The sequence below is a fragment of the Otolemur garnettii genome, unplaced genomic scaffold (assembly GCF_000181295.1).
Source record: "Otolemur garnettii isolate 467f Iridium unplaced genomic scaffold, OtoGar3 scaffold00021, whole genome shotgun sequence".
Taxonomy (NCBI): Eukaryota; Metazoa; Chordata; class Mammalia; order Primates; family Galagidae; genus Otolemur; species Otolemur garnettii.
In genome coordinates, this window is record NW_003852416.1 from 440,629 (window position 1) to 463,917 (window position 23,289).

The 23,289-nt window shown below is 48.2% G+C and overlaps 1 protein-coding gene across 3 annotated transcripts in view; it reads right to left on the reverse strand.

Annotated features, from left to right (window-relative positions):
- The window catches only part of TACC2 (transforming acidic coiled-coil containing protein 2), a 78,117-nt gene that overhangs the window by 13,141 nt on the left and 41,687 nt on the right, over positions 1-23,289 (reverse strand). Inside the window, exons 4-10 of one of the 3 annotated variants that reach the window (XM_012803647.2) lie at positions 20,279-20,339; positions 18,794-18,995; positions 12,198-12,262; positions 10,609-10,724; positions 9,022-9,193; positions 7,586-7,726; positions 6,607-6,696 (exon numbers count right to left, since the gene is read on the reverse strand). In XM_012803647.2, the coding sequence (XP_012659101.1) occupies positions 6,607-6,696; positions 7,586-7,726; positions 9,022-9,193; positions 10,609-10,724; positions 12,198-12,262; positions 18,794-18,995; positions 20,279-20,339 (847 nt within the window). Of the gene's footprint in view, positions 1-6,606; positions 6,697-7,585; positions 7,727-9,021; positions 9,194-10,608; positions 10,725-12,197; positions 12,263-18,793; positions 18,996-20,278; positions 20,340-22,292; positions 22,329-23,289 lie in introns of all 3 variants that reach the window. The other 2 variants (XM_012803648.2, XM_012803649.2) reach the window with 2 other exon arrangements.

A 23,289-nucleotide genomic window follows, 5' to 3' on the forward strand; every position in this document is an offset into this window, starting at 1 on the left:
TTCCCATGAATGGGCTGGTTGTATGGTTTGGAAACAAAGAACATCAAAAGTATGAGAAGATGCAAAGACTCGTATGAGCGGGGAAATGCCAAGTGTAATCTGCAGAGATCTGCCATCTCGCACCTGGGCGGGTAGACAATGGGGCTAATGGCAGAGGCCCCTGGACCTTGGAGGCCCTGGAGTCAGGTGTGTCTGGTGCCAGTATATCACTGCCATTTATCAGACGCTGAGCCACTTAGACACAGTGCAAAAGAACCAAGGTCACTCGCCAACAGGCTCCACTTCCAAAACAGAATCTCGCTGGTGAATGATGCTGAATTCTAGTCTACTTTTGGCTAGTTTTGAATGACCACAGACTCGATCATTTTTGTAAAGACTGCTCACATTTCAGTTTGGTGGGGAGTTTATTAAGCTCCATTTGAAAGGATGCAATTCACATAACACTTAATGTCCACTGTGGTTCCTAACTGATGTCGCCCCCGGCAAGCTAGAGTTTCGGATATTTGAGGTGTGTTGCCATTAAGCTTGTTATGTCGACAGAAAAGTTAAAAACTGAGTAACGACAGAATATCCACATTTGCTATCAGACCCTCGACAATAATCCACCGCCCCACACTACCCTACTGACATTGGTTTGAGGCTTTACAGCCTTCTGCGGCGAGCATCAGCCTCCTAGGGGTGGGGAGGGCTCTGTGGTCATCCTTTCCTTTGCACAAAAGGCTGAGCAATTTGCAACACAGTTGAAATGCAGTGTTAGGAGCACCAGAAACCAGCATAGTCAGGCTGTCAGTCTACTTCTACTGCCAAAGGAGCATCACACCAACCACACTCTCAGTCCTATGCATTAACCTCGTCGTGTTGCCATGGTTGCCAAGGCAAACCCCCACCCTAGTTACTAGAGTCCTAGTCAATGGGTGCAAGGGAGCAGGACTGCTTCTTGGGAAATCCTGAAAATAAATTGAGCAGTGAACAGTACACCATAGTGTAATGGTCTGAGGAAAGCATGATGAGAACTTAGAATGGACGGCAGCTGAAAGAGCCAGTGCTAACCGGGAAGGGTGTACCCAAAGACACTCCAGCAGCACTTCTCTGTTCAATGACAAGAACAGGCAGCTTACCTTACTATTGCATCAAGGGAAGTGACCTTGAGATGGAGATCGCTTAGGAAATGCAGATAAAAGTTTAATGGATAGGACCAGAGATGACTGAGTTAGGAGTAGTTAGTTGAACACATGCAAGGTCAACTACATGGTTTAGGCTGTCCTGGAAGAAAACTCATATAGCTTGGAATTCACTGCCCTGCATGGCCTGGACTACTCAAGGCTGACCCTGACTGAAGTGGGACCCAAGTGATCCACCAGCCAGAGATGGTCACATTAAACCAGACCAGGGAGATTCGCTCACTTAAATGCAGGGTATCACATTCTTCTCAGTCTCAGGCCCTCAGCAGAAGGGCATCACCGGACCACAGGGTCAGAGCCTCTCATACACAATCTCTGCTGATTGGAAATGGTTTCTGCAATTCTACTTCTTATACAGGGAACTTCTCAGGAGTGGCCAGAAAATTATCCTGAGAGATGGAGACTCAATATTTGCCCTTATGGAGAAAATTCATAAACACAAAATTCTGAACAAGATTTGAAAAGGAAAAAAAAAAAAATCGGTTCCTGTCACTCAAATTAAACTCACATTGGCTGGGCACAGTGGCTCATGCCCGTAATCCTAGCACTCTGGGAGGCCAAGGCAGGTAGACTGCTTTGAGCTCATGAGTTCAAGACCATCCTAAGCAAGAGTGAGACCCCGTCTCTGCTAAAAATAAAATAACTAGCTGAGTGTTGTGATGGGTACTTGTAGTCCCAGCTACTCCGGAGGCTGAGGCAAGGGAATCACCTGAGCCTAGGAGTTCAAGGTTGCTGTGAGCTAGGCTGATACTAGAGCATTCTAGCCTGGGGCAACAGAGTGAGATTCTATCTCAAAAAAAAAAAAATGAACTAACATGTTCTTCAAAAAAAATTATGAGAACAATAGCATTTCAAAATAAAAATAACATTAGACATGATCAAATTCAGCCTGGTTCTTCTGAAGATGAAAAAAATTAAGGATCTGAGGGATTGGGCCAAATGTTTTCCCAGAATGAGATTCAATCCCGACCCCTGCTCCCTGAAGTGAAAAGAAAAATGAATTAAAAATAACTTCATCATAGTGGGCAGAAACTAAATATGAGCAATGAAGGAATTAATAATCTTTAAGCTACCCCAAATCCTTTGTAAAACAAGATAGGGAATGAAAAAAAGAAAACAATGCGGCTTCTAAGTGGATGCAAAAGATACCACCCTATAGAGTGATTAGCTGTCTCCTTTCATCCAGGCCACCTGGTGTTTTCAATAAAGAAACAGATGACTTCAGAACCCACTCGAATTACTGCCTGAGTATCTGTGTTAATGGAATTCACTGTACACACCCTGGTTTTTTCTTACAACCAAGAACTGCTAACTGAAATTAATAGGATCATCTTTTGCTGATATTTTAGGATCAGATATTTTTAGATTAAGCTTTGTTTCTCTCATGTAATCCCCCACTTGCTACTTAAGAGGGTTAAAAAAAAGCCACTAGGATCATAATTTGAAATGTGGCATGGCCACAACCCAGAAAGCATTGGCCTTGCAACCACCTTCCGACCTCCAGAAGTATTGGGTCCTGTGAAAAAGTCCCTGGTCACTGGGCCACCATCACCCCCTTCAGAGCTGCAGGCCAGGCCTGTGCTTGGGGTCCTTCCAGCTATGGTCTAGGGGTGGGGTCCTGTCGCTTACCTGGCTCAGTCCCTGTTATGGTAAGGTCTCTGCTGCCAGGGCTCAGGGATGGGCAATGTGACAGAATCCCTGTCCCCAGGGCCAGTCAGAGGCCAGCTCCAAGGGGAGCACCTAAGGCTGGGAAAGCTAGGCTAGGAGGCCACAAAAGGGTGAGGACCAAGAGTCACCACTAGCTGAGGAGATGACACAGGGAGTGTGCAGGCTAGGTCCACAGAGGATGTCCAGGCCAAGTGCTACCGTCTTCAGAAGAGTGGGTGCTGTCTTGTCCAGATCGGACAGTAGGGGTCCCAAAGCCCAGGAGGTGCAAATGCAACAAAGGCACTCAGCACCACGCCCTCTCACGGAGGGCCCCAGCAGACACCGCCTGGCTGTGCTTTGCCCCACCTGACCCCACCTGAGTCAAGACCAGGCCTCATAATCCTCAGGCCTCCAGGCAAAGGCCACAAGTTCTCCAACAGGCTGTTCACCAACCACACAGGTTGCCCCAGACCCAACCCCTTCTCCCACTCACATGGGCATCTGACCCTCTTAAGCCAGAACTCTCAGAGGACTCTGGGCACCCACACCACATTCCTGCCCATGATGCCTGTGGCTGGGATTTGCTCCCTTCCTGAAGCTTCTTTGTGTGACCTCGTTCCTTAGTTACCCAGACACAGCCTTCAGTCTTTCTACCGGTCCCCATAATCCAGAAAAGTCAGCAGCTTCAGGGATCACACTTAGTATCTGTTATTCACACAAGTTACCTCAATCCCTCTATGCCTTGCAGCCCCTGAAAGCCACACAGCCCTGTTGCTTAGGGCCTAGTGGCCTGCTGAGTGTTATATTCAGGGCTGGTACCCAGTAGGCATCACCAGCAACCCTGGTCAGACTCATCCCCAAGAGGACACAACCTACCAAATTCAGTTTGGCCAGAAACACATGGAAGGTGGATAATAATGGGACTGCATGCTCCTGACCCTGAGGACTGTCCCTCATTTCTAATGCCTACTGGGATGGAGAAAACCCTGTGTCCCTAGAAGGCTCAGCTCTGCCCATCTACAGAGAAATTAAGTGCTCGGGGCGGGGCCACGACAGGAAGATCCCTTGAGCTCAAGAGTTTGAGAACAGCCTAAGCAGGACCAAGACTCCATCTCCACTAAAAACAGAAAAATTAAAGTGCGGTGGTGGGCACTTTTAATCTTAGCTACTCGGGGGGCTAAGGCAGGAGAATGGCTTGAACCCAGAAGTTTGAGGTTGCTGTGAGCCAGGCTGATGCCTCAAACTCTGCCTTGAAGAAAAAAATGAAAGAAATTAAGTTGAAGAAGCTGCTCAAAGGATAAGTGGGGAGTCTCCCTGCTCTTTTTCATGTTGATTTTTATCTCTCAATAGGATATTTCTCCTACCAAGTGATTCCATTTTTTTGCGAGCAACAGTTTTATGACCACACTGCCAAAAAGACTGAGCTATGTCACCTGCAGTCGAAACACATGGGCAGAAAAAAAGGGCAAATTGGATACACAGCTGCTGGCTTCTCTCTGTAGCAGCAGTTTCCAGTGCAGTGCAGGGCAGGCAGGCATGTATATGAAAAAGTAAGTCAGTAGGATCTGATGGAGTTCAGGCCAGTGGATCATCCTCGGGCTGCTCAGCTACCGTAATGGCATCTATTTCCCATGGGCCAGAGATACCCGATAATATACATTTACAAAAATGATACCAGTTACTAAGGCAGAGATAAATGTTCCTTACATCCCGAGACAGCTCTACTCCCAAGAAACACTTCTTGAGCATATACTTGCAAAATACAGAAAGAGGTGGCTTGGACCGTCTCTCTGACCACGCTCAGTGGATCAATATAACATTATTTTCTGAATCAAAATTGGGACACACGGGCTGAGAACAAGTTGTAACTGACAGGAAGTCATCTCCTGGCTGATTCTTGCTGACGGCTGTCTCTGGCATGTTCCCAGGGGAAGGAGGCAGGTACATGAGACACTCGCCTCACGTCAGATCCAATCTGAACCACTCATCAGAACATGCTCAATTCTGCCCCAAACTTCTGGACAGGAACATACTAGATTTATAGTGGCCAGACTTTACGCAATTCATTCTGTCTTTAAGGCACTTCCCAATGATAACAAAATACTGAGAAATAAATCTAGTGGGGGAAAAAGTCTCACTGCTGAACACTTTCTAAAAAAAAAAAATCTCACTTTTTTGCAAATTTATTCTAAGTTTATGGTTTGGCAAGAGGAACAAGGACATCACCAGTCTATACACATTCTTGTCCCTGGCCTGGTCCCTTTGTTCCCAATCTGGACACCCATAGGGTGGGAACTTGCTGTCTGGGAGGGGTGTCCCTTTCGGCTATGGCCAGGGGGATAATGAGTGGGGGCCTTCAGGGCAGAAGCTGAAACTTCTGCTCCTGTCCCAGGCATGAGAGGTGGAGACCACTGCCTCCTCTGAAGATGAGCTATTTTTTACTCAGATAGGCAGACCAGGGCTCCCATCTGGAGACCTCAGTTCTAGTCCCCACCAGGCTAGTAAACACTGTCACCTGGCTCCATTTCCTGTCTGTAAAATGGGACCTGAATTCAACCACCAAAGAGAGATGCGGTGAGCCTCTGATTGACAGAGGTAAAATGCAGTGTCAGCCAACAGAAGCAGCTTTCTCTTATGCACTCACTATGTGCCAGGCCCGGTGCCACTCTCTGCACACCCACAGCAACCTAAAGTCCTCCCAGCAACCTGCAAACTCACTGTCACTGGCCTCATCTCACAGATGGAAAAACTGAGGCTCAGACAGTTTTAGTAACTGATTCAAACCCATAGAGCACAGGTGGGTCCAGCTCTGGTCTGACCCACTTGGCTCACTGGGTTGTTCAACTCAGGTGGGGCAAAGGTCTAGAAGGACACAAATGATGTGCATGTCAGCAGCGACAGCAACTCAAACCGTGAGGAGAAATTACCCTAAACCTGCAAGCTAGGCAAAAAGATTTCCACAAGCTGTCAATTCACACTCCACGCTAAAAGCAAGGGTCGGCAGACTCTGGTCCACGGGTCAAATGGCCCCTGCCCTTTCGGGTTTAATAAAAAAACAGAAAATCTGGAAAAAAGTCACACCTTTTATCTGCATACTATCGGGGCTGCTTTCACACAGTGTGGCAGAACTGAGTAGTTGTGACAGAGACTTTACTATCTGCCCTTCACAGAAAGGATTCCTCCGGCTCCATGGCCAGAGGACCATGTCTTGGCTTCAGTTACTATCATCACTGGTGAGGCCCACGCTCACTAAACTTATAGGTTAACTTGTAGAAAAACAGAAAAGTTGCAAATTATTTTTGTTCAGCAGAGAAGCAAATGATACTTGCATTAAAAATAATAATAATAACCTCGGGTGGCATCTGTGGCTCAAAGGAGTAGGGTGCCGGCCCTATATACTGGAGGTGGCGGGTTCAAACCCGGCCCTGGCAAAAAATAATAATAATAATAACCTCAAGGATATCATTCTTATCCCCCCGTTAAGTCAGCATCCACTAGTTTACCTCTCACTTTGCAATCTTACTGACCCTATGCATCAGCTTCTCACATTCTCCTGCTACCAGCACTGCCATCCTCCCTGTGCCCTCGTGTCTGAGTTAAATGGATCCTTGCACATGCTCAGTGTGCATCTCTACAAGTCACGCTTTCAGCCTTTTAGAAATGCCACTCCTTCGGACACCGACAATGCCCGCCTGATGGATGGTTAGCAAAGCAGGCTCTGGACCCCAGCGGCACACACCACATTCTCAGGAGGCAGCGCACTGTGGCAAACCGGTACCTTGGCGTCCTGGCGGCTGCGGGAGGCCAGCGCAATCTGCCTGGCCAGCTTCAGGGCTTCTATCCGCATGACGGCAAACTCTAACTCCTCCTGCTCGCGCGTGCGGCGGGGCACGAGCAAACCACAGGGAAATGCAGCAAGACACTCGTCAGTGTTTTCCACATCCGTGGAATGAATGTGCAGTGTAAATGTATCATGACAGTACCCCGGAAAGTCACACGCTCCACCTTTCTTTCACAATGAACACCTCAGCAGATCATGAAATTATGTGTTTAATTTCCTTTTTTAAAACCATCTCCCTTTTGAATGTCTGTTGGGAAGTATTATGCAGCTGACCAATGAAGTGATTTTCAGGAGGGGAGCAGAATTTTTGCAGAAACAGTGCAGAAAACTGCACTGTTTTCTTTGATTTCTTTCCTCTCGTTTTTTAAAAGGTTGGCCAACCATTTCCATGAATGAATCCACATCTCTCAAATGCCTGTTCTTAACCATCTCTCTAGGTTTGCTTTGAACGTCCCAGTCCAGAGGATATCAAATTAACTTGTCAAATTTAAGTACAGACTAGACCATTGTTTTTTGTCCCATATGGGGACCAAGCCCTGACGTTATCTCAGTGGGAGTCTGGGATAGCCTCATAGATATATATAAACAGTTGGCTCCACAGTGATCTAATATCCTTAGTTCAGCAAATAAATCACAGAAACTGCTTTGGGGGCTACCAATACTTCTAAAAAATGACTGGGCCCAATTTTCAAAATGAAATAGAAACAGTTTGTTCAATACGTAATTGCACAGTTTATAGAACGTTGGCGTCTGGGGTAAAGGATACCACGTGCATCCGTCTTTGAGGGGAAGCGAGCTCGCTGGGAACATTGCCAGCCATCCCTCATAAACCCTGCTTCATTTCATTTGGGACTCGGGGTTCATTCTCTACTGAGGTTTTGACAAACTCCCAAAAGGTCACACGTGGGCTACAAACCTGAAGTTTCTGAGCGAATACTGGGGGGTTCTTTTCTGCTAAGTCGGGCTCCAGATAGTCAAGTGCACCACAGAGGGAGGCGGGGTGAGCTAGCCTGCTGAGGAGGGCGTCAGCAGAGGCAAAGGAGCCCTCGGGAGCCGTCTGAAGGCCGGCAGAGAGGAAAACACACAAGACAAATAGAGAACAGAGTGATATTGATTCCAAGCCGGGGCCATGCAGCCATCTACTGCTGGACCTTTCTGCCTTAATGCTCAAGAGAACATCAATTAGCCACCACTACTTTCCTTCTTAACTGGACTAATCCCCACCTGTGCAGATGGTGAGAGTGGCAGGCCCAACCCCTCCCCCAAAGCAGGAGCCTTGATTCCCTCCCACCAACCCTAGGCCACCTTCACTCCCTAACCATTGGGTAGGGGCTCCATGACTCTTTGCTTATTTATCTGAAAATTTCAGCAGGTGGAAGGCAAACTAGTTGACCGGCTTTCCAAACACAACATAACTCATCCAGAAAATACCTCCAAGTATAAATATCAAAAGATGTAAGGTTTTGGTAAAGGTCATTTTCTAAATAGTGGAAAGATGTTTTCAAAAAGCATCTCAAGGTAGATCAGAAAGACTTCGAAATGAGAAGCCAGTTTTGTAGGTGACCCATGTGCCAGACTAACTCATATCTCAGACCCTTCTTCTGCTCACTATTAATTTCCCAGTAGCTGCCCCAGCGTCCAACAACTAGACACATAATAGGAATGCAATAAATATCTGATGCATGAAACAAATGAACATTCTGCTAATAATAGTACAGAAAAAGCAACATACTTAGTCAATGGCTTCAAACTTGCTTAGAGATTGCTAGGAGGGAGGTTAAAAAAAATTTTCAGTAAAATCCACCTAGAAGGCTGGTCCCTTTTAGGTGTGTGGAAGACCTAGCATGTACACCCTCTACTTTAGGGAGACCATCAACCAAATATGGACGCGTGTAACACTCAGGGACTGTGTGGCCGGGGCCTCCAGCTTAGCTCTCTGTTCCCCTGCAAGGGCTGGGAGGGGAAAAGGGACAGTTCTGCTCTATAAACAGAAAAGCTTCCCATCCTAAGTTCCAGGAAAACCAATTAACCAACTGTTCCTCGAAAGGACGGTGTCCCCTGATTCCATCGCCAAGGATGGAGAGGCAGAGGACTGACTGGTGATGGCTCCAGAGCAAGAGTCCAGTCAATAAAATCCCTGGGAGGCAGCAGAGCACTTGGGTGAGAACTGACAAGCCAGGCTAGTGAGTGGAGAGCCTCTCCCTCACCCTCACAGTGGAGGGTCTCCTAGGCTAACTTCTAGGGTGGGGCCCACAGCAGGAGCCACGTGAGTGTGGGCCTGTCCCCCTTTGGCGATGGTAGCCAACTGGTCCAACCCTCGTCCCCTCAATCCTCCCTTCCGATTCCACTTACAATTTCAATTGCCTCTGAGGGGGTGCCCAAGGCCATGGCCTCCAGCTCCTTCTGGGAGGATTTCTCTGGCACCTGCAAGTGTGGCTCTTGGTTGGTGGGTAATCCTCGTGTGACAGGATGCTGGATTTTTGCTGTGGCATTCACAAGGGCTTCAGTTTCCTCAAAGCTTGATCTGGGGAGCAAAAGGCATCTTTAGGGTCTTTTCATTGGAAATCCCACTGAAGCCCCAACTGCGTTTGTGTAAGTGACCTTGGATTTACAGGAAGACACGGACCAGGCCTTCAATGGCCAGGCTGGGCAGTCACAAGGAGAGGGTAGTCCAGGTTCAGCTCCAGCCCAGGTGCCACTGGCTATGGGCATGAGCTCTGCAGGTCACAGAGCACCAGGTCATGACTGTGTACACTAGAAGTGATTTGGGTACTGTGCCTCAGTTTCCTTTTCTGTAAGATGGAGACACTGCACCTCTCTGTGAAGATTAAATGAGAGGCTGCATGTCTGCAAAGCACTTCCCACGATGCCCATCACAGGCCACTGCTGCTGTTATGATAACATCACTATGGTCGTCATTTATCTCACTTCCCTGGGCACACTCTGCCCTGCAGGGTGTCTTTAAGAGTCAAAGCAAGAGCCTTTACTCCTGCTCAGTGAGAGAAAGGAAGGTCCAAATCTTAGAGCAATGCCCCACATTTACACCACGGCCCATCACCACACTGTGCAGAACACGGACCTGAGGGATGCAGTATCAACACCCACGTCAGTAATGCACGATTATCAGGCAATGCTGTGTGCCGGGCATGCTGAGAATAGCTTTCCACATAGCATCTCTTCGGAAGACAGGTATCCTACCCCCCTTAAACAGTCGAGAACACTCTGGAAGATTGATAGCCTTCTTTATCTTCCCAAAGTCCCAATGAGGTTGCATTTTTTGAGACAGTCTCACTTTGTAACCCTCTGTATAGTACCGTAGCATCATCGCTCACAGCAACCTCAAACTCTTAGGCTCAAGTGATTCTCTTGCCTCAGCCTCCCGAGTAGCTGGGACTATACATAAGTGCCTGCCACGACGCCTGGCTATTTTCTAGAAATGGGTTCTCACTCTTGCTCAGGCTGGTCTTGAACTCCTGAGCTCAAGCAATCCATCCACCTTGGCCTCCCAGAGTGCTAAGATTATAGGTGAGAGCTATGGCACCTGACCTAGGTCTGTTTTATTATTACTCTCACTCTGCACTCAAATAACCTGACACATGGGGGTTTGTCAAGTGGCTCCTATCAGGTCACACAACCAGTAAAGGGTGGAGGTGGAATTCAGGCTCTATGCACTGAACACACTGCCCAACCCCCTCAGCCAGAAGGGGGATGGGAGTATATGGGGGTGTTGCATGGCCAGCTGTTAGAGGATTTTGCCTTTGTCCCAAAGGCAGCCAGTACCAAAACCAACACATGAGTGTCCCTGTGGACATCAAGACACTGAAACATGGGCTGCCTGGATCTGCACCAGGGAAATGGCACCAGGAGAACAGTAGGAAGGAGCTCAGAGGGCTGGCACCTCCAGCCTGACCTGCAACTCGCCCATCACAGAGGTCGTACCCTGAACACGGCGTTGGGGACTCCGACATATGGACGGGAGGAGACTTGACGGGGCTCTCCTGAGAGGTGTCGAACATAAGGTACAAGGCCTGCTTCTTCGGGGCATCATCGTCCTGCTGCAGGGACAAAAGGCACAGATCAGCTTGGGGACCAGAGGCCAAAATGTGCCTCTGAGATGGAAACTGGAGCACTCTTCATTAGGGCACAAGTAACTCATCAGGGACAAGCCTTCGTTTCCATTGGGCCACCAGGAAGAGAGCATCAAGTGGGGCCTGTCTAGGAGCCAGGTGGGGAGGATGGGAGGGAAAGAGAAGGCAGAGAAAGCTCAACAGGGTGTAGGAGGAAATTCACAAGGGGAAGATGAGCTGATGGATCTGTATGATCCATCACCTTTACTGGCTGGAACAGGAACCACATTGGCCACTGGGGATAAACAGAAGTCCAGGGCTGCCTACAGTTGGGTAAGCCCAGGGACAGTCTAGGCCTGGAGAGAAGCTTGGCGGGACTAGTGCACAGGGGCTGTGCCGTGCAGGATGCCAAGCCCAGAAATGGGGACTGGCACCTGTTAGTGAAGGGACGACCTCCACACCCCCTGCTGGGTCCCCCAAGAAGCCACTGCACTGGCCAGTAGGCACAGGGCTCTGCACCTCCTAAGCATGACACACTCTTCATGAAATTTACCTGAGGCCTGTCAGCACACTGGTCAGCAGACGGTGCCCCCCAAAAAGGGGCACCTTGTGATTTCAATCCATTTAAATAAAAAACATCAAACCACATATGTGCTCACTTCTGTGGTAAAATGTCTGACCCTCAGTAGTAGGAACGTGGCCTCAAGGGCACAGCGGTGACCACAGAGGTGAGTGAACTCTGTGAGCAACACACTAGGAGGGTAACCAACTCCACGCACTATCCTCTGGAAGCCAGGACTTTATCGACCTGGCGCTTGAGTTAGGTCTGTGTATGGGTACATTTTCCTGCCCGCCCTCTGGGCCGAATTTATAGCAACCTGGGGTTTAAAACTGGCCACGTCAACCTCTAAATGATGCAAAGAAAGATAAGGATGAAAGCACCACATCCACAGCTGTTCAGTGTTGTGAGCAGGCCCTCCTGTGATGCCGCTGAGGGCATCGCTAGACAACAGTGAGATGTCACGCTCGGAACAAAACGCCGAGAGGCAGCAGGTGCCTAAGCCGGGATACAGCTGCCCATTATACCCACTTAAAAAGGGCAGGAAAGGCTTAGTGCCCAAACAGACAATATTCAGTTATTTAAAACCAATTTGTCGAAGGCAAACTAAGAGCGCCCCTTACCCACCCTTTTTAAAGTGACCTCTGACTGGCTCAGTCTAGGGAAGTAATTCTGCAGGACACCTAACTGCGTTATCACTCTCCCTGAAAATGCCAAATGAAGTGGACAGAGCACAAACCTCCAGCCACAACCCCAGGCCCTCCTTGTCGTCCCCCGACCCGGGGTGCTATGGGCACAGACAGTACTCGACTTGGGGTGTAAGCTCCCTGAGCCGCTCTGCACAGGACAGGGGCCCTGTAAGCAGGAAAGTGGGTCCCTGACCAGCCCGAGGCAGCACTTACAGGTAAGGAAGAGCCAATTTTTTCCATATATTCGATTTCATAGGAGTTTCTGTAATCATCCAACTCTGTAAGAAAAACACAAAAGCAAGGTTAGAACCTGAGAAAGAAAGGGGAAGATCTGGGCCAGGCAGCGTGAGGCCTAGAGCAGGTTCTGGGCTGCAAGGGCGGCCTCTGACCAGAAACTTCCAGTGAAGCCCAGTGGAAGGTGGGGGGGGGGGGCAGTTCAGCTGCTTTGGGACCATTAGAGTCTGAGGTCCCAAGGACATCCAGTGGTGTGACCACGCACAGGTCTTTGTGTGAATGGATGTAGGCACGTGGCACTAAGTTTCCAGAGCAGAGTGTGTGCACCTGGGGGTGTCGGTCATCTCAGTCACTCTCCTGTGCAGCATGTGAAATGACAGGTCCTGATAACATCTGGGAACTGGATTCTCACTGGGCCCCCTCTGAAAATTCAGCCCTAACCGCCTCGAAAGCAGGAAACGGCGTTGTTCCCTCAGCACTGCTTGCAGGAGGGCTTCGCTTGTCACCTGAACATTTCCCCAAGTTCTACAGTTGCTGCAGGGCTAGTCCAACTCGAATTTTCAGACGCAAAGACCATGAAAGTCCACTGAAATAGAGAAATGACCTATTTCAAACTGGTGGCTTTAGGCTACAAAGAATATTCCAGACACTTAACAGAGGCTAGAAACCCTACTGCCTTCTTCATGTACCTGGGCAGTCCCACGTGGAGACTCAGCTCTGACCCTGCCCAGGGCACAGGCTGCAGACCCACCATTCACCTCACACTGTACCGGGCACAGTGGATGAGGCAGTGAATGAGACCACAGTGGACTTCTGTCCTCATGGAAACCACAGTCTAGAGCTACCAGATGCTCCTTTCCTATATACAAGAAAACCAAGATGTGGTGAATGACGTGCTTAGAAACGGGAAAAGCCTTGGTGCGATCTGTAAAGCTGACTGCCTCAATTTTTTTTTTTAGATGAAAATAAGTATGAAAAAGAGCAGTTCTGGTCCAAAGCCCCTTCATTTCTGCATACTGTTGAAGGCATCACTGGGGAGGGGGAGGTGATTTCTCAATGGGTTTAGAATGAGATATTTCCTGGAAGATTTCCTTAAATCCTGCAAGTGCGTGTGGTTGTGGCTGAATAAATTCAGCACTCCAACATGCGGACACCTTTTCAGGAATCTTTGAATCTCCCTGGTGAGGTAAGGACATCCTTCTAGTAAACAAGACCTGATCCCAGGACTGAGGATGATTTTATGGATTAAAGGTCAAAAAGGCTGGGTACAGTGGCTCACACTTGTAACCCTAGCACTTTCAATGGCCAAGGAGGAAGTGTTGCTTAAGGCTAGGAGTTCAGCCTCGGTGAGAAGAGAACTCTCTACGAGAAACAGAAAAAATTAGCTTGTTGTGGCAGTGCATACCTGTAGTCTGAGCCACTTGGGGAGGTTGAGGCAGGAGGATCATTTGAGCCCAGCAGCTCAAGGTTGCAGGGAGCTATGAGGCCAATCACCTCAGCCTGGGTAACAGAGCAAGACCTTGTCTCTGAAAATAAACAATCACTACACTCAGTTGTGCTGTCACTTGGAAAACACAGAACTAGGGCAAACCACATGCCGCCAGGCCAGAGAGCAGAAAGTGCATTCGGAACTGTCATGTCAGCCTGTGCCCTGGGATCTGCCAACCTCGGACACAGAATCCTCAAAAATGAGAAGTAGGAGGGAATCAATGATGGGTAAGGTGATTGTGGCCCCAAGTGAGTGCCCCAATCTGGTTACCAGCTAGACTCAGTCAAGTGTCCACCTTGCGACCTTCGCTCTTTCTGGCAGCTGAATCCGGCGAGTTTCAGGTAACCAAGGTCACTCACCTGCCTTCATTCCTACCCGCCAAGAAGCTGCCCCCTCTCCCCACTGCCCCGTGCCTTCCATTCCTCCCTGCAGAAGCATCAACTGATGGTACAAAACTGGAGCCTCTGACCCCCAGAGAAACAATTCCATCTGTGAGACGCCTGCTTCCGGGAAGCCCATACCCCTCCCACGTCGGTCTCAGGTTATAGAAACCCGGAGATGCCCTTCAGAGTATGTCCTGCTTCTTCCAATCAGAGCCTTTTTGTGCCCTCATTTATAATTTACAAAATGGTCTGGAAAGGACGTAAGAAAAATAAATATTTCTTCCTGTCATCTTGGGTAGTGGCCAATATTTTGAGGAAACATCCTCCTGAAATTAGCTTTTGAAATCTTACTCATCTGCTTTAAATTCTAAGCCTCTAAGGATAAGCGTTGGGGTGATGCCAGGTCCAACTTTAGCCCCATTTTCACATCAGGCCCCATGCAGCTGGCGGGCCTGGCTGACGCCGATGGCACCAGTGGCACATCATCTTTGCAACTAAAGGAGACGGTCACCTGCTATAGCATGTGGCTCCTTCACGGCCAAGAGGCCCAAAGTTATTTTTAATGGGTCCTGTCATCTGCAGGCTGCTTCTGCCATTTACTTTACACGGGGGCACTGCACAGGGAGGGGGCTTCACTGAAGCTTTCACCCAACTCCGGCTGTTAGAGGTTGGCAGGGGAACTGGAAACAGCCCCGTGCAGAAGCCAGGAGGGCATGGGCGAGTCCAGATCTTCATGCCCAGGATCCGGGAAGCCCACTCGCCAGAATTCTCCATGCCTACTGCCTTATCAAATGGAGCCAGGAGTGCCTTACATGTTGTAGGATAAAATGAAATAACGTAAGATGAAAGCCCTCCGATGGGTTACACGAATGTAGACTGGAACCAGGCAATCATTGCTCATTGCTGATACTTCTGCAACTCTCAACATAAGTGCCCTTCTCTTAGGAGAGAAGAGTCCTTTGTAGAGGGATAAGAAGGCTGCTCCCAACTTCCTGACCACCTCCCTTCTAAATGTTCATAGTATGACAGCGATGGTGCCTTTTAAAGAATGGATAAGGCCCCGAGGAGGTTATTTTCCCCTCTGTCAGGGGCAGAAAGGAACAGCTGATGTAGCTGTGGTAGGGAGACAGGAAACTAGGTGACCAAAGGGCCACCCAAACTTGTGAATCTATAATCTGCTCTCAGGGTCTCCAGGGCAGAGGCAGGAGAAGCCTCAGAGGCTGTATAGCCCAATGGTTCCTAATATTTTTATCCCTAGGGACCACATAGATAGGGGCTTCTCCCCTAGCACCGTGTTTTAAAGGCTGTGCCGGAAAAGAACATTCACTCAGGACCCGTGCAAAGAAGATCTTTTGTAAATGTCAATCGGAGCTTTCAGCCACTGGGAGATCTCGTGATTAAGACAGTCACAGCCCAAACATGGCATTTTAATTATCTAGGCATTTTCCTAAACTAGTTCCGTTCAGGTTTTTTGAAATACTAAAGACAACGTGAAGCTCTTCAACACTGCTCTTGTGGACCCAGGTAGGGAGCAGGATCATCAGTTCAGTGCTTTCTTTCCACAGGTGAAGGCAGGAAGCCTGCCTTGGGCACACCAAGAGCACAGCTGTGAAGGCAGACCTGCGCTCCAGGGATTAGCCCCACGCCCCTGGGGAATTACTAACAGCTCTAAGCCTGCTTCCACATTCTTCACATGGGGAATTGCAGAAATCCACTCTGTGGAGCTGAAAGGATGAAATAAAATTGTGTTTTGTAAGGATTCCACAAAGTGTTCAACCAATGATAATTCCTGCCTTCTTATTGTTACCTACAGAATTGACATCACAGTGCATACGCGTGCAGGTAGCAATTATTATTTCTAATCCCACACTTCCTTTTCCTGTGGTTAGTAATTTGAGGGTAAGAAAGTCTCAAAGCATGGTGGCAGCCCTGCACAGGTTCATTCTGACAAGCCCATCAGCACCCCCAGGTGAATGTCTGTTGTATCTGGACATGACCTTGTTCAATTAATGGGAGAGTGATTGGATAGAAGGGCTCTGAGTCCAGAATCTAAATCCAGAGAGGCTGGAGGGAGCTGGGTATTGCAGGGCCAGTGCCTATTGCAACTGCCACTGTTTTGTCCTCACACAGATGGATTTCTGATGGCCTGCCAGCTAAAATTATAGACTTCCTAAATCTCTAAAATCATTTTCTAAGGAGGCAGCTTTTACAGAGTTCTGCTCTGAACTCACACCTCTCTTGAATTTTTGCAGAAACACTTACCAACCAAGTTACTCAGCTAGTGAGTTGTCTATTTCAGTACAATGCTAAAGATGAACAATATACGCTGCCATTGAATGAGGTGCATATTAGCTTCGGCACTATTAGGATCTTCGTATTTTCTAAGGGAAGGAAAATGCATGTGTTCGGTTCCTGACGATAAAATGAAATGCACACACATCTCAATATCAGACGGCTTTTTATGGTTACCTATAAGGCCAAGCAAGCCCGTGTTTGTTTCTAAACATTTTTCTCAGACATTTAAAAATTTATTATCAAGCTCAAGAGACATAATCTAGTAGAAAACCACAGGTGCTATCAAAATGGCCAAGCCCAATGCTTGTTCTTAAATGTCCCTTGTTGCTTCAGAGCCATAAAACCCCCTTCCCCAGCAGCCACCCACACCTGGGGCAGGGATGCCTCAGGTTGCTGCAAAGATCAAACCGATCGCGGCAGCACTGAGCTGCCTGACCTTGTATTACCTTTATCTCACAAGCCCGTCTTTACCACAAGGACAACTAACCAACTTTCTTGCTTTCAGGAAACCCACAATCCAGTAGAGAAGCAAGAAAGGCACACACATCATCATTCCGGTGTCAAGTGCCCCAGCTCGGCCCAGGCCAAACGCTAAATGCAAGTGGAGCCATCAAAGCCTCTGTCCCTGATGAACAGAGGAAGGGAGGGGGACACAGAGCTGGCACAGGCAAGGGGAGGAGGGCATTCCAGTGTGGGGGCCCCCAGCAGCCCTGCAGGGGCAGCTGAGTGAGCTCAGGGTAAAAGTCCTTTCATTCAGGTAGGGCTTATGGCCCCAGCGTGGGTGCGGAGGTTGGAAGGGAGGGGAGCCCTGACCTCAGGGCCACTGGTGTCAAGTTAGAGTGAGTTGTTCATTTTTAGGCCTGGCAAATCCCAAGCCAGAGGACCAACCTGGCAGCCAACCAAAAGGCTCTACTTTACAGAAAATAAAATGTCAAAAACTACATGTGTTGATTATCATCTTTTCATTGTCAAACTTAGAAAGGCAGCTTTGCGTAGGCAGAATATAAGCCCCCAAAATTCAGAAAAACGTGAAATAGATCTTACCACAAATGCACACTGGTATCATTCGGAGACCTCCTCCAGGAATGCGTTACCCTTACTAACTGCTGCACCCACATCCCATCACAGCCCCAGCTAGTCAGGGGAGGGAGGCGATCTCACTCCTTCATTAGTAGCAAAGAAGTAGAGATGAGACTTACATGGTATGTGATTTCTACTTAGTTTCGAAAAATTGCTAGCAATCAAGATCTTAGAAAGGAAAACTCAAAACCATCACAAAACTCAAGAGTGTTAAAATGCTGACTCATCACCAGACTCAGCAGCTTCAAATGGGGGTCAGCGAAAGGCATTTCGGGAACTGGAAATACAGATACCATCAGACTGAGAAATGGGATAATCCCTCAGAAGAGAGACTCTAGCTATTTTATCAGCTTTCCTAGAAAGGAAGAATATACCGGGTGCACAGGCTCACACCTATAATCCCAGCACTTTAGGAGGCCAAGGCAAGGCAGGAGGATCACTGGAGCCCAGTATCAGACCTGCCTGCGCAACACTGCAAGACCCCATCTCTTAAAAAGCCAGGTGTGCCTACAGTCCCAACTACTCAGGAGGCTGAGGCAGGAGGATCATTTGGGCCCAGGAGGTTGCAGTGAGCTATGATGCCACCGTACTCTAGCTGAGTTAACAAAGAGAGATATAGACCCTATGTCCAAAAAAAAAAAAGACAGAAAGAAAGAAGCCAAGACACAGGGTGGGAGCAGAGAAATCAAACGCAGTGAAATAATTTCCTTTTTAAATTTTGATTTAAATTTAGCCACACCGAGTCAATATGTGGATTTTCCAAATGGGATACACACAGGAGGAAAGTATTAATGAGATAAGCAAAGTGCCTGTGGCCCATTCCGAAGGCAGGGAGCATGTGCTCCTTAGCAAGCCTGAGGTGAATCTCTCACTTGGGGCTTATCTAAGAAGTACAGCCACATTGTCCAAACATCCTGTGGGTCTATGAATAACGCCGGCACCAAGAGACACCAGGTAGGTTGACCGATGAGAGTTTGACTGAGATGACACTCCATCTGGGCTGTGTTTATCCAAACCACAGAAGGAACATCAGCCAGACAGCCAAGACTGAGCAAAGCTCCAGGGAGTGCTCAGGACCTGGAATTAGATAGAGGTTGGTGTCCTGGTTTTTAGCTGGAGTCTTGGGGTAAAGGAAAGCTGGTTTCAAGCCTCAGGCTGTTTATAAGTGCACAGTGGGAGACACGGAGGCAAATACTTCACAGTAGCAACAACACAGTTACTGACAGGGTTACCAGGCTGAGAAGTTTCCTCCCCGGCCCTTTGCTCCCCAGGGCAGTACTTGCAAGGTAGGGGCAGGGGGAGGGTCGGGTGGGCTCTGAGTTGCTTACCTTCCGTGGGTGAACTGAATTTGGTCTCATTTACAAAGGTGGACAGGTCCGAGGGCTGTGGGTAGTCCTGTTTGTCAGCCTCCAAGTCCACTGTCATGCACGTCCACTTCTGGTTGGTGACAGCCAGCTTTTCCTCATCTGTTGCATGGACCACTGCGGAGATGACTGGTGGTGTTTCTGGAGTAGCGGCTGGGGTAAGGTCCTGCAGGGAAGAGGGGAGCAATCTGTTGTCTCACACAGACTCTGGGCCAGAAACCACACATGCCTAAAACTCTAGGGGCCCCGTTAGCTAAAACCCACTCCTATCCAAACCATCTTAGACAGGGTCCCTCAAGGAAACAAGTTCTTTATCTTATAAAGCTCCTCTTACGATGTTTGTTTTAGGGAGCAACCATGGGTTTAAAAAAAGAAAAAGTAGTCTGATTATGACTGTTCTATGCTTCAGGCTTGCACATCAATATTATAAGTCTCACCTCTGAGGTGAGTCCCCAGAATAGAAAAAGGGGGTTGTGGTACCTGTGCCTCAAACAAGCAGGGCGCCAGTTCCATATGCCAGAGGTGGCGGGTTCAAATCCAGCCCCGGCCAAAAAAAAAAAAAAAAAAAAAGCAAAAAAATAAAAGGCATATCTAAAAAAAACAAAAGAAAAGAAAAAGAAAAAGGGGGTCTTAGGTCCACTTCCAGAGGAGTATGTGGAGCTAAATAGAGCAGGGTGGGACCCCAGAAATGTCCGGGAAGAGCTGTGAATGGGACTTAAGTCCCTTATTCCTGGAGCTGGGTACCTCCCCCCACATCCTCCAGCCTGGCTGGGGTTCTGCTGGCTCAGACTTGGAGGGGTACAGGGTTTGCTGGTTTTATGATCCAGAAATATCCCAGAATGGTGTGGCCTACAAGCCCACCTTCCTTGGTCCATAAATAGGGTAGAAGAAATGGCACATACTGGGTGGAAGAACCAGCAAGAGGCACAGGCCCAAGGCCTACTTCTCTAGGGAAGGGGGATCCCTTTCCTTCCCACCCCCAATTTGGCTGTAAAATTCAGTGCTCTTGACGCAAAAAGCCAAAAGACTTTCTCAATTTGATGACCAGATGAACTGGCCAGGATGGACCAAAGTGAGTCCTAGAAAATCTGAGTAACTTTTTTCCTGAATGTCTCCCTAGTCTCAAGACACACTCTGATTTTCCCCAAAGTAAAGGGATCCAGCTACAGTAGAACCTCTGTAAGTTGACCACCCAAGGGACTGTAACAAACTGGTTAACATATGTCCAGTCTATGACAATTAGGTCAATGGAAAGAGGTGCTCAATGTAGAGAGTGGTCAGCAACGGAGGTCCCACTGTAATACCCTGCCAACACTGAGGGGCCCTCCATGTAGGGGGCAAGGTGGTTTTGAAAACCTAACAGGAGGTAAGCTTCATTAAGGGAGAAAAACCCAGCAGCATGAACTCCCCCGGTGAGCGATGCAGTCAAAAGATCAAAGGAATATGTACCTGAGAAGGTGGATCAGAGAGAGGAGACCGTTTTGGCGACTTTTTCACCCTAAAGGTGTCACTGGAAACAAAATGGAAAATGTAAACACAACAAGCAGAGGTCAGAGGTCAAACACTCCAGAGCAGTGCAGAACGGACAAAGGCCACGGGCTCTGCAGAGCTATTGGGCCCAGACCGCCTCCCATCCACTCCAGCGCCAGCTAAGAGATGCCCACACCTACAATCCATTCTGACTTTTTAACAGCTATTATTTTTGCCCCCAAGGGAAAGATCCATCAAGCTGGAAATCTTTAAAGAGATGCCATTTTGGAGAGCTGACCCAGAAAATGAAGCTAAATTTAACTCAATGTTCTTATAAAGCAAATTCTGGTGAGCAGATTAATTTATCTGGATTCTTCCAGGAATGCCTGACTCAAGTAAGGCTGGTAGAGGGGCTCTCGGCTCATGACACCAATTAATAGGATCCGATTTCCAGATGGGCAAAATGAAGCAGCGCTTAATGACACAGCACTTAATGAACATTGGAAGGAGCCGGTGCAGAAATGGAAAGTTCTGGGTCCTCTTGGACAATCTGCTGAATCCTTGCTACTCACAGATCTTTGAGTTTAGTGGATTCCTGCACTCTGAAAGCTTCTAGGTGGGATTCTGACTAAAGGCAGGGCCAGGGGCGAGAGAAGATGATTTATGTCTTTTTCTAACCATGACTAACAGACAAGATTCACGGCCTTTTGCTGTCGGGGGATTGGGGGGAGGTGTACAATGAGGCTAAGAAACTAACAGATCAAGACTCCAAAAGGACCAGGAAGCAGATCCCACAAGGGGTGACTTTTAGCATAAACTGTTCCATTTAATCCATAGGACAGTAAGGGGGTCATTTCCACAGTAAGAATGAAGGTCTTCTCTGCCCTGCAGACTGGCCCCTCCTGGGTATAGTCCCAGTCTCAGCAAAGCAAGGGCTTTGAGGTGGGGAGTGGTCCTTCTCCTTTCATCCCAAGACCCTGTCCTGCTTGACAATTACAGGACAGGCAGAGCAATTTGGCACTCAAGTTCCTTCCTTGTGTTCTCTCAAATAAAATGCTCCAACAATGGCATTTAATAACGAAAAGGAATACTATAAATGATTATTTACAGTACTTATGGCATTTGCCATAAAAATAATGCAATCACAGCTTGAAGCATATATTTATTCATGCATATAAATATATAACTGTGTATTTTGTAGTTGCTAAAGGGCCTTGAAAATACTAAAGAAATTCCTTGGGCAGAAGAGAGCCTGGGAGACTCTACCCTATCCTGGGGTTGCTGGAATCCCAGGACCAGGCCAGCTTCCCTTGTAAAGATGGGGGGAAGGTACATGTCTTTGGACCCCTGAGAGCCACCCACAGATCTCTCCTGACCAAGGAGGCAAAGCACCTGTGACCCACAGATGGCAGATGAGGCATGCTGACACCCAGCCTGGTTGAGTGATGGAGGACGGGTGCAGGGCAGCCTAGCGATGGCTCTCACGGCCCCGTGTCGCACTGCAGAGTGCCCTGCAGGCCTCCATTTGGAACAGCCCAAATACGTTAGCAAGAATATGTCACCATGGCAGTCACTGCCTGTGGTTAGACTGGGTGGTTATTTTAATGTGAAGCCACAGTACTACTGAAAGCATCGCCCACTAGCCCAGTAAAAAATGAAAGAACAGAATGAGGTGTTCAAAAAAAAAAAAAGTATGAGTTTCAGATGAAGATGTCCAATACGCAGAGGGGAAAAATAGGTTTCATTCCTGACAAGCAGGCAGATGTTGGGAAACGATGTTTTTTTCACAGCCAAGAAGTCTCACTTATGCAACCGTATGAAACAGAAAAATAACCCTGCTCCTCGGAGCCCCATGCCCCATCATTCCCAGGCCCACCACAGAAATATGTCAGTAGCAGCCACAGAGAGGAAATAAAAAGGGCTGGGAAGCAGAAACAAAAGGCAGAACAAAGCACATGTGGCGTAAGAGGCAGATTCCATTAAATTTACTTACAACAGAGAACATACAGACATCACATCTTCAACCATCCTAAGACAAGAAGACAAAGAAAGAGACAGACAGAAGGAACTGACAAAAAAGATAAATCTGCAGACAACTGGTTCTTAACGGGCTAGGATGTGGCTGCATTCCACTGTGCAGTCTCTGCCCCAGGGTGGGTGACGCCCCAGCTTTTTGGAAAGGGGCTATGGGAGAGAACAGCCTCTTCTCTTGGTTCTAATCATCCCACAAAGCGTGGATGTCCAGAGAGCTTTGTCACCCCACTATAGAGTCTTCCAAGCTGGCATCCCCTGTCTGTGCTAGAGGTGAGACCACAGATGGGTCACCATCCTTGACCTTTGCTGGCTGTACTGATCAAACAAGCACGTGGCTAGGGATAGAATATGATGTACAGAGTACGCCGTGGGAAAGGAGGCAGTGAGTTGACTCTCATTCCAAAGATAAGAATATATGGCTGTGCAGTTTGGCCCTTGAGAGTTCTATGTTCCACACCTAAAGCAAAATTTCCAACATGGATTCTGTGGACTCCCTAGGAGGGGGCTAGAAAAGTCTACATTTTTGGCCAGGAAAGCCTCCCAACCACCACTAGGACAGCGGCAGGGTGACTCAAGGCCAAAGCCTCCTGTAAAGCCTTCCTCATCTCAGGAAGCCATTGGTTCATCTCAGATGTTCCAGGTTTGGAGGAGCTCATAATGGGAGGTACACAGATCGCCCTGTCTCAATCATGCCAGGCAGACCCAGAGGACAATGCTGTGGCCTGTTCTGCTATACTGACTGGGGGAGACCAATCTCTTGGGTTCTATTAAATTATGGACAATACTTCCCATAGGAGCAAGAAAGTCTCCAAGCATTGAAACACACCGCACTTGGCCCAGAATCCTGAGAATGAACCTACTGTCACCCAGATTCGAGCTGGGTCTTAGAATGAGTTCTGGAGGCATGGATACCAGGGCAATGCCCTTGTGTTTGTAGACCACAGACCTGATTATTA